This window comes from Neolamprologus brichardi, chromosome 20 (assembly GCF_056152115.1).
Source record: "Neolamprologus brichardi isolate AB-2024 chromosome 20, ASM5615211v1, whole genome shotgun sequence".
NCBI classification, from domain to species: domain Eukaryota; kingdom Metazoa; phylum Chordata; class Actinopteri; order Cichliformes; family Cichlidae; genus Neolamprologus; species Neolamprologus brichardi.
The window spans coordinates 26,481,953-26,499,893 of NC_142123.1; the positions used below are offsets into that span (position 1 = coordinate 26,481,953).

The 17,941-nt window shown below is 42.1% G+C and overlaps 1 protein-coding gene across 1 annotated transcript in view; it reads right to left on the reverse strand.

Annotated features, from left to right (window-relative positions):
* iqsec2b (IQ motif and Sec7 domain ArfGEF 2b) overlaps positions 1-16,975 on the reverse strand; it is a 29,746-nt gene extending 12,771 nt beyond the window's left edge. The window contains exon 1 of the mRNA XM_006794142.2: positions 15,153-16,975. Within this exon, the coding sequence (XP_006794205.1) occupies positions 15,153-15,613 (461 nt within the window). The 5' untranslated portion in view covers positions 15,614-16,975. The remainder of the gene's footprint in view (positions 1-15,152) is intronic.
* Between the last annotated feature and the right edge of the window lie 966 nt (positions 16,976-17,941).

Below are 17,941 nucleotides of genomic sequence, written 5' to 3' on the forward strand. Positions count from 1 at the left end.
TACACTTGCAGTTCTGAGCTTGGCATCTGTTTTTGAAACTTCCTTTTACTGTCAAGCTCGACTGATTCACTTTCAGGTTGGGTACAGCTGATTTGGCATTTAGCATCTTGTGAACACACTTCAAAGTGCTGCAAAGTGCTGACAACTCCTGCTACTAGGCATTCAAACTAACATGCCAAACATTTGCGAGGGCGTTTTAACTAATTTACTTAAAGTCATTTCTTTCAAACAGACCCCATATGGCACATGGTTATATGCTTTCTTTGCAGTTCCTCAAGAGCAGCACTCATAACAGTGGCAGATTACCAAGACTAAAAGTATGTGAATCTGTCAGCTGACTGGCATTTACACTCTGTCACACAATTACCCATCAGAGCCCATTTATATCCTTTCCTTTCCATTTTTAAGTTTATCAAATTGAGTTTCCCTCAATAAAATTGCATCTAGTGCAAACAGACCCCCATTTATTATCAGTTCCCGCTGCCGTCTGTCTGTGATGGTTAAATATCACCGTCTGTACACACAGCAGTTAATCCACTGTACAAGCCATGTCATGAATTCGCACCACTGCATTGTAGGCCGCCAAAAGCACACACCGGTGTTACAAGTTGTTTCATACAGATGCCAAAATAAAGTGGGGTAGTTTTACACGTAAAAGAAAAGTGAAAAAGCTGAGTTCTTACCATGCTGCTACTGTCAGAGAAAGTCCCACACTAACCGGAACACCGTAATAATAAACACACCCTCTCTCGCTCTCTCTCTGCATACACACATGGCTCCTGCTCACCCCGCAGAGCAGTACAGGCTACATTCTTGACGATCCTTCGACAGCTATGAACTTCCCTCTCCCTGCCCAGCTTTTTCATCTCCACCCTCTTCTGCCAGATCACTCACACGCTCACGATCACTTGTACTCCACAAGAGCAAACCAAGCAAATAAAACACATCAAAACACAGGAAATAGAGACACAGAGAAGTGCATTCATTTATTGAAGAACAAGAGGATAAAATTAAAAAAAAAAACATAATGAGTGCTGTTTCATCTTGTGCTTTTGTATTTTTATAGGTTTTTACAAGTCTATGAGAAGCAAGTGAAAATGAAAGACACATGGGCTGTGCGTTGAAATGAGATGGGCAACATAACAAAAGACACGCATGTTAGTTTAATCACTGATTAAACTGGCATTGGGTGTGAATGTGAATGCCTGTCTCTTTGTGTTAGCCCTGTCTATCCGCAGTGTAACCCGGCTGGAGCCAACTCCGGCTCCAGCCGTGTCGTGACCCTGAATTGGATAAGTGGTTAAGAAAATGGATGGAGGGAGAGTTATATGCCACAATATTAGCGAAAAATAGAGCGGGAGGCAAACAGTGACACATTTTCAAATGTAATCTTCTATAGCACGATACTACAAAATGATAATTCTCCTTAATATACTTTTATAAAAGTTTTTCCGAAAAAGTTGGGACGCTGGATAAAAGTAAATAGTGATGGAATACAAGGACTTGTAAATCACGAAAATTGTACACAGTAAACAAATAGACTGCTAAAAATGTTTATTGCTTTTTGAAAAATCCACGCTTTTGAATTTGAGGCCAACGACAGACAGAGCAGCAGCATGTTTCACACTGTGATGCATCACCAGTTCTTTTAATAAAGCCCTCTGTAAGCATGCGGGAACTGAGGAGTCCAGTTGCTTTAGAGCAACACGGGTCCCCATTCTTTCTTCATTTCAGCCACTCCGTGGTTCAACTCTTCCTCTGTCGTGTTCTTACATTTCTGAATGCTCTAAATGTTTTCAACAGGTCTAAACTGCAACAAGCCCATTTTAGAACTCATCTTTCACTGTGATGCTATTAATATACATGCAAAATGTGGTAGGCAAGGCCTTTCCTGTATGGACGTCATGAAGATGTCAGCATCTTCAAAACCTGTTTATCCTGTCCTGCATTTTTTGAAATGTGCTGCCTGGAATAAAATTCAAAATGGGCTTGGGTTTTTAGAAAACAAAAGAAAGACCTGTTTCAACATTTAATATAATTTTTTAAACCTATTTACAAAGTATAAATTGCATAGCTGTTGTTTACATTTTAAACACTGTCCCAACACATTTATAGAGATTGTAAAAACAGCTACATTTGCTAAAAATAAATGAAATACAATTTGAGTAAAGAAAGCCAGTTGGTTGGAAATAACACTTTAACCAAACTATAACAACATGTCATAGATAACTATGCATTTCCTGTGTGTTCTGCAATGAAAGGTTACCATGGAAGGCCAATGCAGAGCACAGAGTCAATTTAACGCTTAACTAGAATTATTATTATGACTTCCTGCGAATACAATGGGCTTAAGGTGTAGATACATGAGGTGGCAGATATGTATGAGCAACATTGCATGACTGAAACACAATTAGCAATTAAAGAAGCACAAGCGTCATCTTCAGACATTTATACAGGAGAGAAATCCTTGTCTTCAGGAGCTTGGAGTCTTTTATTTATTCAGAAGATGAAATCAACAAGACTTGACTTTGAAGTCATGAATAAAAATGATAATAAACAGGCAGATATTTATCAAATGGAACAAATAAATTAACAGGCTAAACAACAATGTTTTTATATCATCATATGCTAGCTTCTCTGACAATACATAATCGCTGGAGACAGAGGTGTAGAGCACTTTGCACAGATAACAAATAGTGACTACTGTGCACATCCAAAATGACATGACTCAGCTAGTGGATCTAAGATAAACATGAGTGTGACAGTAATGAGCAGGAGCTAGTGATGTGATCTGACAGCCTGATATGGCTGCAAGTAAAGAAAAAAAAACAGCAAAGTATACAGAGAGAACACAACATCGAGATTCCATAAAGTCTAAATTAGCACACAAAAATGATACCTGGCTAAATCAGTGACAGCATACATAAAAACAAATACGGCATGCATTTCTATTTTTCTTGCTCCGATGCAGCAAGACTCAGTATTTTTGGTACACAGCGAGGTCTCGGTTTTCTGGCAGCATAAGCTGCGATATCCTTTTCACAGGTAAATGTGCGAGCGAGTCGTCGTGTGGTCAGTCACACCTCAGCTCAGCGAGAGGAGGGGCTACTGCAGCCTGAGGCAGAACAACAGAACTGATGGGCACGCTCATCCTCACCCTCCTCCCTTGGAAAGCAACATGGGACAAGCCGAAGCACGTGAAGAAACACAGGACAGGAGGCAGACAGACCAGACAGGGAGAAAGAGAAAGAGGAGGACGGAGAGTGAAAAAAACACAACAGTATGAGACAGAAAAGCAGAAAAAGCAGAAAGCAAACAGACGGAGACTGGGTGGCAATTTTAAGTTAAATCTGGGACATGAAGGCATCTTTATTAAAAAATGTGCTTTCTATACACAGTTTAAGCAGCCACAGCCTTCTAATACCATTAGATGGCAGTGTTGGACCATCATGCGCACATGTGTCTGAGCCTCAGTTAAAGGATAAATGAAATGAGGAGAGGACAGAGGGGGAGAATTCACCAGGTTCACTTGTGACTCAGTCCATCTCAGTCCCAAAGCTTTCTGAGGACGACTGCTTCCTCTCACTCTTTAAAAGAAGCTGTGTGTTTTTCGGGCTGGTAGAATTGCCTAGCTATTAGTCACACCTGGGAGTGGTAGGAGACTGAAACACAGGCTCTTGAGAGAAGCAGGTAACTGGCAGACAATGATGGTGACAAATGGACTGGCCACAGCGTGAGGGAGAGATCTTCAGGTGGTTGCCAGGTTTTGACATCGCAATGTTTCTAATGGGGTTTAAGGGGTTTTATTTATTTATCTTGTACTCACTGTAATTAGGCCCCATGAAGGCAGCCCTTACCTGTCCTCCTGCTGTAAGCTTTGGTCAGTAGAAGGGCAGCAGTACTGATGAAGACTGACGAAGCTGTGAACAGTCAGACTGGTGGGAAACAGAGTGGCAGCACTGCTCACTGCCGTAGGAGTGGAGGGAGCCGAGGTGGGCTGCCCTGAGATAGATGGCGGCCGGACACTGACAGGAAGGACCAGAGATGGACAACACACACACACGCACAAACACACACACACACACACACAGAGATGGAGAAACCAGAGAAAGACAGACACATACAGTCAGCACCAAAGCAGAAAAAGCGACAGGCAAAGGAAGCAATTGAAGCTGCACATTGATAGTGACAAATCATAGCAATGGTAGTACAAAGAATGGGACATTTAAGAGGAGGAATGTAATGCAGATGTGCGACAGCTAACAAAGTGTAATAACAGTAAGGTGACTGACATCATCAAGACATACGCCCCCACCAACTACACAAGTTTTGAGTTCCGACAGATAAGTTACAAGTGTATTAAAGAGCAACAAAAGCAATTTAAGAAAAACAAGTAAAATGGGGAAAAATGTCCCTTTTAAAGTTGTTAAATATACGTTTTATTAGTGAAACTCCAACCACTCTAATGGATTATATAAAGCTCGATACGAGTTCTTCAGTGGATCATCCTGTATGAAAATGGGAAACCACTTTCTGTAATGCATGCAAAAGTGCACGTATAACACAAAAGCCTCTCTACGCTGGCAGAAATCAGAGATGTTCCATCTGCAGATTGCGCGTGAACGGTGGAAGAGGGAGCAGTGGTTGAGATTAGCATGTAAATGGCCGGTTTCTCGCTGGGGCCAGCTGCTGTCAAGGACATGCAGTCCCTGTCATTTTAGCATGGAAACACTGGGGGGGGGAAAGCACAGAGAGAGGGAGGCACGGATGCAGCAAAGAGAGTAAGAGGGAATAAGATAATGCAATACTTTTGCAATTCATTGTAGTTTCCCAGCTTGTTTTATGGAGGGCGGTCCAAGGACGAGGCAGCCGAACCGGGAAAAACAATGAGAAGCAATCTCTTGTTAAAGATAGACTTTATTTAATATTTTTTCCACTATCAACAAATCCAATGAAAAGACTAAACCAACAAAGACTTCATTCTATTTACAGGCTGGACTATTGTAATGTTGCTGTCAAAAAAAGAGAAATCGATTAATAAGCTGTGAAACACAGAGCTGTAAGGCTTACCACAAAACACAAGAGAACACAATACTCCACTTTTAATTATCCAACACTGGCTACCCGTTTAATTGCTGTCTCCCTACTAACCCATTTACACCCTGAGATTTTCAGACAGGAACCTGCTGACTGTTTCCACTTGACTGTTCACCACAAGGGTTATGGAAATAGTTGCCTTGTGAACTACAGTGTCTTTAAAATCCCTTTTTTAAATTATACTTTTAAATTTTCAGGGTTTTGTTTTGGTCTCAGCTGTTTATTTATACTGTACAGTGTAGCTTTTCACTACACTGTTACAGAAAATTACACTGCACCCAAGAGTGATCTTATATTGCCCTTTTTGAAGGTTTAATACATACATCATTGAGGTATTTTAATCTTTTTCATAGCATCTATTCTTGAAGGTTTCTCCCTTTTTCATTTTAAGTACAGCATGTGCAGCCAAAGCCTGACATGGTTTACGTTTTTGTGCCAGATAGCACAAGGACTAGAAGACATAACAGTGAGGCACACTCTTGCACTGAGTGACATGCTCCGTCACTACTACGAACATGGGCACTGTAGTTTATTCTCAGTCAAGCCCACATACACCCTCCAGCTTCCGTAAATACTCACTAGAACACCAAATCCACGGCTGAAAATAGTCCCCGGCAAATATGGTATTTACTGCTGTTTGAGTAGCTTTTCACTACACTGTTACAATTACCAAGCATCTTTTACTGAATATACATTATTGTGACTTTCTATGAAAACAGTAATAAACCCAAATCTGCAGCTCCCCTTAGCTTAATAGAGCCATAGGTTTTTGGGGAACAGTGGAATATTTAGCAGCTAATGAGCCAGATATTTTCCTCAGGAATTAACAGAGACAAACAGCAGAACTAAAAAAAGAGTGAATATTGTATAATAGATTAAATGACGATCCTCCCCTGTATCTGCTAGCAAGCCAGACTCAGACTCGAGCATTCCTTTATGTCTTTCTTCTCATTTTTCCATTTTTAATCTCTATTTACAGCAATTTATTACCATTTCAACTGCTAACCACTTTTAACAATTTCATTTTTGTCTATTCTTTTTAGCTCACGTTAGCAAATAATTGCAAATGTTTCATATCTTACTATAATACACAAAATCTCAATCTGTCTGTTTGTTTCTTTGTCCACAAACTCCGCCTACACCACCAGGACTAGAGCAACCGAACTTGGCACGTAGGTACATCTCAGGCCCCTGAAGGTTCTTAGCAGTACATGATAATAAGGCATCATCATGTTGCCTAGCAACCATTTAGCTATGGGTAAAATGACCCGTTTTTAAAATGTATGTACCTATAACTCCTTATAAAAGCATCCTATCATTTTAATCTTGTAACAATAAGATCTCATTTGTACCCACAAAACCTGAATTATGCATGATATATTATGACACCATCACGTTGCCTAGCAACAGGCTAAAATGACCAATTTTCCTATACATATTGAATTATAATTTCTAATTCATTGATGTGTAAAGTACTGGGCAAACACTTTGAGTTAAACCCAATTCTTTATATTTCATTAGGAAAATGGGAAATAAGTGCAGTGATTTAGTGAAATGTGCAAGAGGCAGATCTACTGATGCGGAACAGGATGGGTTGTGCTACCCTAAAATAATCTCTTTCCATTTTGCATATGACAATAGCTACAATTAACATTGAATATGAATTATAAAACTGAACATACTGGGTTCGACCATTAAAAAATGGTTCAGCCCACAGTGTTGAAACGCTTTATTTCTTATTTTCAGTAGCAACTCAGATCAATAATTGAGAGCGTGTGAAACTTAAGACTTTCTAACTGATCCACCTCATGTTGTGAAGCATTCTGGATTTTATACTTATTAGGCGGCATGATTATTTATTATACAGGCTATATAAAATGAAATGTAACTCAAATGTTGAATTATTTGTGTATATACTTGCAGCATTTGATGTATTTTACCATATACAGTACATATTACAGAATGTAAGACCTGCATATGTGTAAAGAAATGGATATGATTTTCCCACCCCATCTGATTTCCATGCCACCCTAAGAAAATTTATCTAAATCTCATATATAGTATATAAAGCAGAAACAGAGCTTAAACAGTACTAACAAATTTATGATACTTTTCTGCAATAATTCCATGAATTTTGACAACATACCCAACACTGTTGCCTGAAATGCATTGCCAAACCATGTCAGAGCCTTCATGTGTTTTACACACTCACTGACTTTAATCAAAATGGTCAAATTTGGTTAGTCACTCCATAAGATCTGTTGCCACTAATTTTCAATCCAGTCCTTGTGTTTTGACATACCTCAATCTTTCCTCCCTGTTTTCCTTCTTTAAGAATGGCTTCCTGACAGCCAAGTTCCACTGACAACATTTCTTAAGAGGCTTTGGCAAATAGCAGACGAATCAGCTGAAGGACCAGATGGATCCTTCAAGTCTTCACTGTATTTTTTTCTTTGAAAATCATCTTGCTGGTGCAAAAACGGCTCACAACTTTTACATAGTACTGCATATCACTGTTGCAGCCATTGACTGATCTTATTGTTGGGTAGCTTGATCCAAAGTGATGCAATTTATGTGCAAAACATGAAGTAACTAGAGCTTTAAAATGAAACTACTTGGGGTGAAGTCATGGTTGTGGTTCTGCAAATACTTCATGGGCTTAGTTGACAATGACAAAAGGCATACTCAGTTTTATCCCTTAATCCTCCTGATGACATAACGTTTACATATAACCTAATAGATGTTTGACAGGATTTCACTCCGACTCTGCCCTTTTTAATACTGGCTCAGTCAAAGAAGACACAGATCTACCACACTGAGCAGCGATTCACATCCCGTTGCTTTAATTTTAAGAGCACTTTAAGATCTACAAGAGTGGTCGAAATTAGAGTGTTTAAAGATACAATCACGTAGGTGGAGCGCTCGTTTCCTTAGTGCAGATGAATAATAAGTTCCAATTAGGGTAGCAAAAAACTGTCAGTGGCTATTTTAGCACCATAGTATCGAAGACCACCTTTTTCATTCCTGTCTATATAACTTACACTTCAGCGCATTAAAATGAAAAGTTTAGGCGTAACTTACAAGGACAGATGTTCTATTGTTGAACATTCTGACAAGATGTTACTTCTGTCTTGGTCATTTTTAATCAGGTCTGTGGAAGACAAAGGAATTAAACATTCGGAACAAATAAACCCGCTGACCTGTTCATCTTCAGATGGAGATGCTGAGAGAAGCAGAGGTGCTGTTACGTAAGTCTGAGCCTTGCTTGTACACACTGTGTGGTTTTACACTGCCAAGATTTGTATTTTACCAGCGGTAACGAATGCCTCCTGTTAAGAGTATCCCCCCAGTGAGGCAAGTGTTGACAGGCTAATCTAGAATCTGATTTCTGCTTCATGAGCAGTTACGCCTGAATCCCCGAGCGCCATAAAAACACACACACACAGTTTCCCGATCATCCTCCTCCTTCTACCACAGAAACACAAAACACACATACTACCCACACATAGTATGTACATCTCTTGTTCTATTATTAGCAGACCCACACACAATAGCAAGACAATAGGGAGAGGAGAATAAGATATGAATCAACACGAGTCAAAAGATATTAGTAAAAACAGAGAGGAACAGGAAGTACAGGCTAGAAGAAAAAGCGGTACGTTGGGAGAACGGATGAGGTGGCGTGTATTTAAAGCTGTGAGTTGACAGAGGCTCGAGGCAGGAAGAAGAGTGGGAGGAGAAAGAGCTACGCGAGAGTGGGAGAGGTTGAATACAGAGGAGGGCAAGGGTGAAAATAATCAAGAGAGAAAGAATGAAGGTAAAAAGAATGGTGATGGGGGGGGGGGGGGGGGGGGACATGATGTGGAGTGATAGTGCTGGATTCAGTGTTTCCTCAAACCTGTGCTGGGCTTGGGGGTGTCAGCGTGTAGGTGAGTGTCTATGTATAGACGAGTGAGCAGAGTGGGAGCGAGGCTCACATGCGGCAGTCACAGGAAGACATTCAGCCTCATCTCTGTGGCAGGTTTACATACCACAGCCCACAGGTCAGAGAGCACTACCATTTACATCTGTGTGGCTTTCCAGAGTTTTAATGTGAAAATCCATTCGCCCGATTTAATGGTGCGAGCCACTTCAAACTGTGCTTTCACCTTTTTTTTCCTTCTTTTTCTTCACCATTGTCTATGAAATAAGCGTGTGGGAGCGTACTGCGTCATCCCACCTCCAGCCTGACCTGGCTCACTCCTGCTGACAAACAGAGATTTTTGATGTAGCTTCAAGTAGAGTGTGTTTTTATCCCCACCACCACCACCATCTTCCACCAGTTCTTCCACAACCAACCCCCCCCCCCGGTTTTCCACCGCAAGCTTGAGTCTCCTGCTGCTTGGCAACAGGGCGGACTGCCTGTGTGGGCGTCTGGCGTTAAGTGCCAGGCAAAAGCACTGACAAGGAGGGGCATAGTTACAGTTACGATTCAAATACACATACCAGGCACCTGCTGTACCCTGTGAGTCTGAGTGCACGTGTGAGCACTTGTGCACAGGTGTCTGTGTGCGTGCACGCTCTTGATTATAACTGGATATGATTCATCCAAATGAAGAAAAATTAGGCTTCATTTGAATGTGATGTGGGAGACGGAGAAGGAGTAATTCAAGAAACTGATATCACTGCGGATCACCGAAAGGGATATTCTTATTATCCAGAGTATCCAAAGAAACCGCATCCCAACTTTCCAGTGAAACAGAACATGCACCGTGCGATGAAAACGTGCGGCGGCACTCATCTGTCTTCAATATGTCTCCCGCATCTCCATCAAGTCGTCATTCAATCCCGCTTCTGTCTTTCGCCCTGCTCCCGCTCCCACTCCTACCCTCTCTTCACTTCTCTGTATCTCTCTCTATTCTGTGTCTCTCGCCCACAGAGTTCTTCACAGAAGAGCTCACAGCGTTCCCACGGTAACCAGTCTCCCTTATTCGGCTCCGCAGAACGCGTGCATGAGTGTTTGACAAACATCCCGCCTCAAAAGTGCCACTTATCTGCATCTGAATGGGGGAGAAGACAATGCTTAAAGTCCTGGCTGAGAAAAGACTTGGGAATCACGCCTGTGTTGGTCAGATGCTGAGTCTGGGGGCAGTACGCGCAGATTGGAGGCGATTTTGACTACAGATTAGATCAAATAGGCCAACTTAGGATAAATGTCTGAATTCATCCACTGCACAAAGCACTTCAGACCTTGACTACCTCAAGTAGCAGCATGGTACAGGGAATTATGAGTAAATAAAGTTAAATAAATAAATTAAATGTCCAACTGAGTGACCCTGGGAGAAACAGGCGGAAAACATGGGAAGACCTTATAATTCAATCTCTTTACCTGTGGATTCAGCTGAAGTCCTAAATCAAAATCAATCAATCCAATCAAAGTTGACTAATCTCTGTATGACACTGGCTTCATAATAAACTAGTGCTTTCAATGTTTATTATTCTTAGCAAACTATGAGCCATGTTCTTTTCTCTCCTTTATTATTTTAAATGCTACTGTTAAATGGAGGCACTGCTTATTGTTACAATGGCAAAAATGGGAGGTAAGGATCAAATTGTTTTTTGTCTTAAAATGAGTTAAGTCTTCATTTTTGTGAAACTTTCTAACTTTCTAACTTCTAACTACCCTTACCGACCAGTCTAATTAATCTTAGCGAAACAAGCTCCAGTTTAAATGATAGAAAGAGCGATGATGTGCAAAACTCTTGATACTATAGCGAGGGGTTCATAATTAGATCCCCAGTGATGACTGGACAGCAGCTTAGCACTCTGTCCTCCTCACTAATGACAAAGCAAGACCCATAATCTCTGCGCTAATTTACAGTACACTTGGTGCTGTTAAGATGCAATCTGCACACAGCTGCCCTCAGCAAACAAAGCAATGGTGGCTGCTCCAAACACATGAGGACGGAAAAGGGAGGGGGGTATGTCAGGATCAAGATACAGGTGAGGGGAGCAGGAGGGAGGGAGGGACAGGAATGCAATATCGCAACTGTCTTGAGGACAGCTTTACGGTTTCCACAGCAACTCGCATGCACATTTCACTTCCTGTGGAAATCTTTATATCACAGCTGCTTATTTGTCTCCTCGCCATTTCAAGAAAGTCGGGTCTGATGATACATGCAGCTATAAGAGGAATGAAACTGGGAAGGGATGTTGTTTGAATGAAAGCGGCATGGGTTTGTGCCTAGAAGCACAACAACATACTACTTGAGACAATTAACTTGAACATATTACAGCCATAATTTTATCATTTTCATTCTGTCATAAAGCCTATCTATAACATGTGAAGATAACTGCCTCATCAAACCTGCGAATTCATCAGCGTTTACATATAATCTCTAGCCCGATAACAAAAACAGAAGCTAAATCTGTGTGTTTTATCTTAATTATATAGAATATATGCAGAAAGAGGCAGGTTCAGCGGCCAGTCTACACTGGAGATGAAGCACAGGTGCGTGTTTCTAATTGGTCTGGTGATATTTAAAACAAAACATGCATTTTCGTGAATCCAGACTAATGCATAGCTAAATATAAATGAACAAAACGATGACTTTTTCTTCGCGTGCATGTATGCAGCCATGAACACTCACTGCACTCAGAAATGGCAAGTAGAAAGCAACAAACACCACCCACATACAGTTGCCTCCCACATACACACACACACGCACACACACATCCATCATTTAAATTTACATCAAGCTAAACTCCATCACTGTAATCATTAGCACCATTACGATATTTTAATTCCCGGCAACATTATTCAGTCCCGAAACCAAAAATATTAACAGGTCTACGATTGGGTTCTTGTGAGATAAACAGCATAAACAGCTGCAGCTTCACTGTATTATTTTTCTAGAAAGTCATGCCAGATCCAGAGAGAATAGATTACCTCCCATCACTTCACACGGCATGTTTCGAGAAGGTCAGTACAGGCTCAGCCGAGCTTACCCACACATTTGCCCGGGGCCAGTTGTATCTGTGCTATCTTTGTTATCATAGGATGTAAAATTTAAGCCAAAAGGCTCAAATGAATACACATTATGAGCTTGATTTTAGCCTCAAGAATGAAAATTCAATCAGGAACAATAACCGTGCTTCAGTTAAATGCAAGGGGGAAAAAAAGGCAGATGAGCACAGAGGGGAAGAGAAGGAGAACAGCACAAAAGTAATTTCTGCTGCTTCTCTGAGTCATATCTGCAGCAGTGGGAAACAGAAACAGCGAGGGGGAGAGAGTGAGTGTATGTACGTGGGTATGTGAGAGAGAGAGAGTTAGAAACGAAGAGTGAGAGAAGGGGTGGAGTGGGGGTTGTGAAAGGGGATGGCTTATGTGTAGTAGAGCCACGTAAAATTAGCAAAATTGAGCTCCTTCTGAAATGAAAGGCCATTATCGTTCTCCATATTCTCCCAGAGGAATTAACGTCAATTTCCGATGGAGTAGTGAACATGCCGTCGATGGCATGCGTGGAGAGGGGAGATAGATGGAGGGATGATGGAATAAAGAGACGCACGGAGACTCGAGCACCTTCACGGGGCTCTTTGGAGCTTCTGAATTCTCCCAGTGTGACAGTCAAAGTGGAGTGAAGAGAAGAAAGATAGCGCAGATCTTTTTTTTTTTTGCCATTACATAATAAAACTGCTAAGAGTATGAGCACTACTGGGGTTGTCACCAAGACCTCCTGCCTGTCATCCTATGAGCTGTTTGAGCACACTTACATCCGCGTAGCACATAAACAAGGACACAATCTCTCACCCACACAATGAACTGCGACATCTTCACGACATGACAGGCTCTATTGTCAGCACCAGGGTTGCATCAGCTTTATTATAAAGGACATCCCAGGTGATGTCCTGCAAAGCGGGCATACGCACTCGCAGGAAAGACACACCGAGGAGACGCACACATGCGCAGCAGCAGTTGTCACCTCTGGGCCAGTGGTAATTATACTCCAGTCACACTAATTGTCTGTCTTCCTCCCTCTTTCACACATTTTTGTGCACTTACACTAGCACGTGTACTGTATAAACATGCACTCGTTCGCATACACATACATGCGGAGGGTAATACGAAATACATTTGCAGATGTCTCCCAAAATAACCGCCGCACAGCGAGCTGTGGCAGTGCCCTCAACCCTTCTTGGAGAAGGGACTTCACGTCAAACATCATTTCACCGCAAGGCCTCAGACTCACATTGTTCACACTGCCATTAACAGCAGGAAAAGGATGAAACAGGGTCGCGTTTGGGACAGCTGTTTATGGTGTGCCGCTAGGAGGAAGAAGAGGAGAGGACTTTGTTTTGATGCATTTCTTGCACGCATGGCTAATAGAAGTGGAGGCGGGCGGGGGGTTCGTTTATTCAGTTTCTTTGTCTGAGATCAAAATTGTGGGTTATGTGACCCACACAGAGACACAGGGACGAGAGGAGGGCTCCTGCTGGAGGACCAAAAACTAATTGGACCAAAACAAAGGCAGCTCTCAGAGCCTTGCCTTGCCTTGCCCAGACTCCCCTTTTCATCTCTCCCTCCCTCTTATACACACTCCGTTGACAGATGGCAAATCAGTGTGTGTGTTCCACCTTTTTCTCTTTTAGACTGAGGCATGCTGAGTAAGGTCGCTCAGTCACTTTCCTCCCCCTTGTCATCCCTTTTCCTCTCCCCCTTCCTCTCCCACATCTTCCTTCTGTCTCTCCCTCTGATCCGAGCCATATTTAGCGTGTCACAAGCACTGACGATAGAGAAATTCATGTTTGTATCTGATCCACTATCAGAGCAGAGCGTATTGTCACTGACCTAAGCTAATAGGCCACTTTTGGGCTAGACTGAGTCACAGCCAGACAAGCACAATATGGCTCTGCTGTGCGGGTGACTATTTATTAAATGTGGCACTTCATATGATACGCTTGTCTGAGCCTGGATCCAAAGTCAGCTACAATGGCTACAGGCAATTAACAAGGGAGAATCAGCAAGATCTACATTTGCAATTCATCACTGCATTTAACACCCACATAAATAACTAATATGTGCTTCTGTCTAATGACTAAGTCGCCCCTAGGGATGAGGAGAAGGGACCAGAGACAACTCTAATCGATAAGGGATTTAGTCAAATCTGAGTCAATCATTGATAAGAGGATTGGGACCATAACAACTCAGACAGTGAGCGAAATCCAGTAATAACTGCTAAGATGATTGCGTGTTGAGAAGTACATATGCACAAGAACAAACGGCTTCTGTTACCAAGACTGCAACAATTTATTTCACAGTGAGCTTTTTCACATGAATCGCTGCCTACTCACGAAGCTTAATGCTTCCAGAACAAAAGCTGACTCTATCTGCATGTGTGTGCGTGCGGGTGTGTGCGTGGTTAAGTAAAAGCAAGGACAGATGCACTTGCTGTTTGCCAAAGCTGTGTTTTGGAGCACTCTAACTTCAGGTCAGCCTTGAGTTTGGGGGAGAAAAAAACTCTCTTGGAGACCAAGCAGCCGACAGTTCAGAGCGAGGAAGAAAAGAAAAACACACTTTTAGCAAACAGCGGGTAGATTTTCATCCAGAAATGCTTCTCTTGCCTAGAAAGTTCAGATCTTTATGAAAAAATAAGACTCTCCTGCCTGGGCCCATGTTTTCCTCAGCATACTACTATGCAACTCCTACAGGATTCACATTTGAGACGGAGATCAGTGCACAAATCATCCTCTCTGCAGGCAGAATCATACACAGCATGATGAAATACACACCTTGACCACTTATCACTCCACTCATAATCCTCCAGCACTTAGCATATTTCCTCATGGTGGTGTATTAACACATTTCATCTTAGGTTCAGTCCCATTACTGCGAGGATTATCTGATGCTTCGTACAGCCTGTCATCATGTTGGCCTATGAATGTTCTGCCACACTCAGCTATCATGCAGACTGTGGTCATTACTATAATTTAGAGCCACTTGGACAAGATTATTGACATTCATTACAGGCGGAAGATAAAGCCAGCAGAAGAGGCCCGTGTATTCGAGGTGAACTTACTTTCGGCGCAAGGTGGAACTGGTGTTGGTGTCTGTGCTGTCAGTGCGTTCAAGCCGGTCTGTGGTGGAGGAGCCGCAGGAGAGACCTCGCGTCAGCCTGGTGTGGGTCCTCCTCTCCCTGCCGGGCGCTGGAGTTGTAGCTGATCCGGATATCACCTGAGTTGTTGAGGTGCTACCATCCCCGCTGCCACCGCTGCCACCAGCACCGCTGCCATGATGGATGGGCAGTGACAGGGGCTGGTTGTGGTTGTAGTTTTGCTCGGGGGTGTCCGTTCCAGGGGTACGCGGGCTGCGTTCCTGCCTCAGGTCCTGGTTCTCTTGGCTGACCCGGTCTAGCTGGCCCTCCAGTTCCTCGATGCGCCTGCGCTGCGTCTCCAGGAGCTTGGCCTGGCTCTCAATGATGTTGTTGAGCTCCAGGAGGTACTCCACTGCCCGGTTTGGGCTCTCTGGGCTGGTATCCATGGTGGGAGCCCTTCCTCTCGGGGTACGACCACCACCAGCCACAGGTTCTACCCCGTGGGGCAGAGATCCACCCTCCCCACCAGCCCTGATGAGTTGGGGGGAGGGAGGGACCAAGAAAGGCTGTGGTGAAGATTAACTATAGGCTTCAGATGTTCAGAAACAGGAAGTCACAGATATTAAGATATTGAGAATGTCATAGCGACTACATATCCCCAAACATGAGGGCAAAATTTACCATTATAACATCTTAGTAGCCATTGAAAACGTCACAAAGCCAAGAAGAGAATTTAAAGCTAAAAAAAAAGTTCATGGCACTGTTGAGTGTCTGAGTTCGTGAAGTCCCAGGCATTTTGAAATCGACACGTAGCAGGTAAAGAGTTTGGGGTGTCATGATTAATGTTAATTTACTAAAAAGAAATGTTTAAAAACAGACTTCCAGGCGGAGGGAGTGACACGCATAGGTATGGTGTAATTTAAGCTTTTCAGAGTTTGATAATGAACTTGCTTCGATGATTGATAGAGAAAAAGTATAAGTAGAATATGAATTTATCCACTGACCTGTGACATACACTGCTCATTAACTTTAAAAGCTCTGGCATCAGCTTTTGGTTAATTAAAAAACAAAAACAAAAAAACACTTTATGTTTTCATCGATATATAGGGGGAAAGGGGGTGGGGGAGAGGGGGGATATGCTAGTTTTGATCTACCACTAATTATCAGGCGCTGTCAATCATTACATAACACAGAAAAATCTGCTCCTTCCCACGTTGAATATCCCCGCAGTCTGTCATCGTCGCTTTCAACCCATGATTTGATGTGTCTTTAAAGCACAGAGAGTGAGTAGAGGTGGTTTACGAAGTTCATTCTTGAAGTCCGAATCCTCCTCTTTGGTTCGCCAAAACTACATCCCGTTATTAAAAAACACAACAAAACAAAAAACACAACAAAACAAAACAAAAAATCAAACTAGATCCCAGTATCTGTCTCGCCTTTTCATCCAAGAAAAATGCACTTTACCTCCTCGTCATGCACTCATAAATACTGATCTTCAAGATAAAACTTGTCACCTCTTAAAGGCTAAAACCTAACCGCAAGATTCTGAGGTCCTAAAGTCTTAATGACTGTTTCTAATCTTAAAACTGTACTTTTGTTTTTGCCGCTGGCGTAAAAAAAATCTGAAATTGGTCGAAAAGAACAGGGAGCGTCCTTTCCTACTTATCTGACTCTCAGTGGCAGCAGGTCGGTAATCCATGCAGGAGAGTAGCGCTGAGTCTCCTGTGAGGTGGCGCAGAAACAGAGAGGATTTCGCTCCTTGAGCGTCTGAACCGCAGCGTTGCGTGCGCCTTTTCCTCTGGAGCTCATCAAAGACAACCTGGCGAAAATAAGGAAGTAACTTCCGGGCAAGGTTTTCAAAATAAAGGACGAACGGTCGACAATAAAGTACTGACTTTGAGTGAAAATCAGTTGATTTGTGGGCAAAAACAAACACGAATTATTAAAAAAAGGCGCAAATTAATAAATTAAGGTGTCCTGAGTGTATAAGCTGCAGAGCGCTGATTTTCATACAAGATCACAACAAACAAATGACACAGTCGGTGCAATGGCTAAATATTTCCACAACTTCCACAACTAATAAGCACTGATTAAAATATATATTAAAGGTTGAGCTACCAAACAGTGTAAACTGAAAGTTTATCTTTTGCTTAAAAAAATATAAAAGAAAAATTAACGCATCACACAGTCAGTTAAACTTGATGGATTTCAAACTGTCCACTTGTGAAGTATATTATGGATCCATTTCACCTGCCGTAATAGAAATGAAAGTGCCAGATGTGCACTGGTGAGGCCAAACCCCCAAAAAGGAAAAGAACGGTGGTCACAGCACATTCCTCTCTTCGTCCCTCCTGACGGATTTGACTGTGAATGTGAAAATCTCCTATATGTAAATGGAGTCAACAAAATATCCACAAAAACACGTTAAAACTGTTTATTGTGTCTTCTAAGAAAACAAAGACAATATTTTAGGTATAAATGAGACAAAACAAAGTTGCACAAAATACATACAAAATAAATATAGAAATAAATAAATACAAAAAAAATACAAAAAAAAATTACTTGACAATTACTGGACAAGACTGATTTCAGCTATCACTCTTAGGAGAGCTTAAGTTAAGTCTCAAGACTGTGGAAGAGAGAATTCAGGAATTCTCTGATTCTATAAGGAGAGCTGGACAGGGCCGTAGAAGGACTTCAACGCAGCAGATGACCAGTATCTGCTCCTTTTTTTGAGGAAAATGAGGGGGAGCACTGCCGGTGGCCTATAAAAT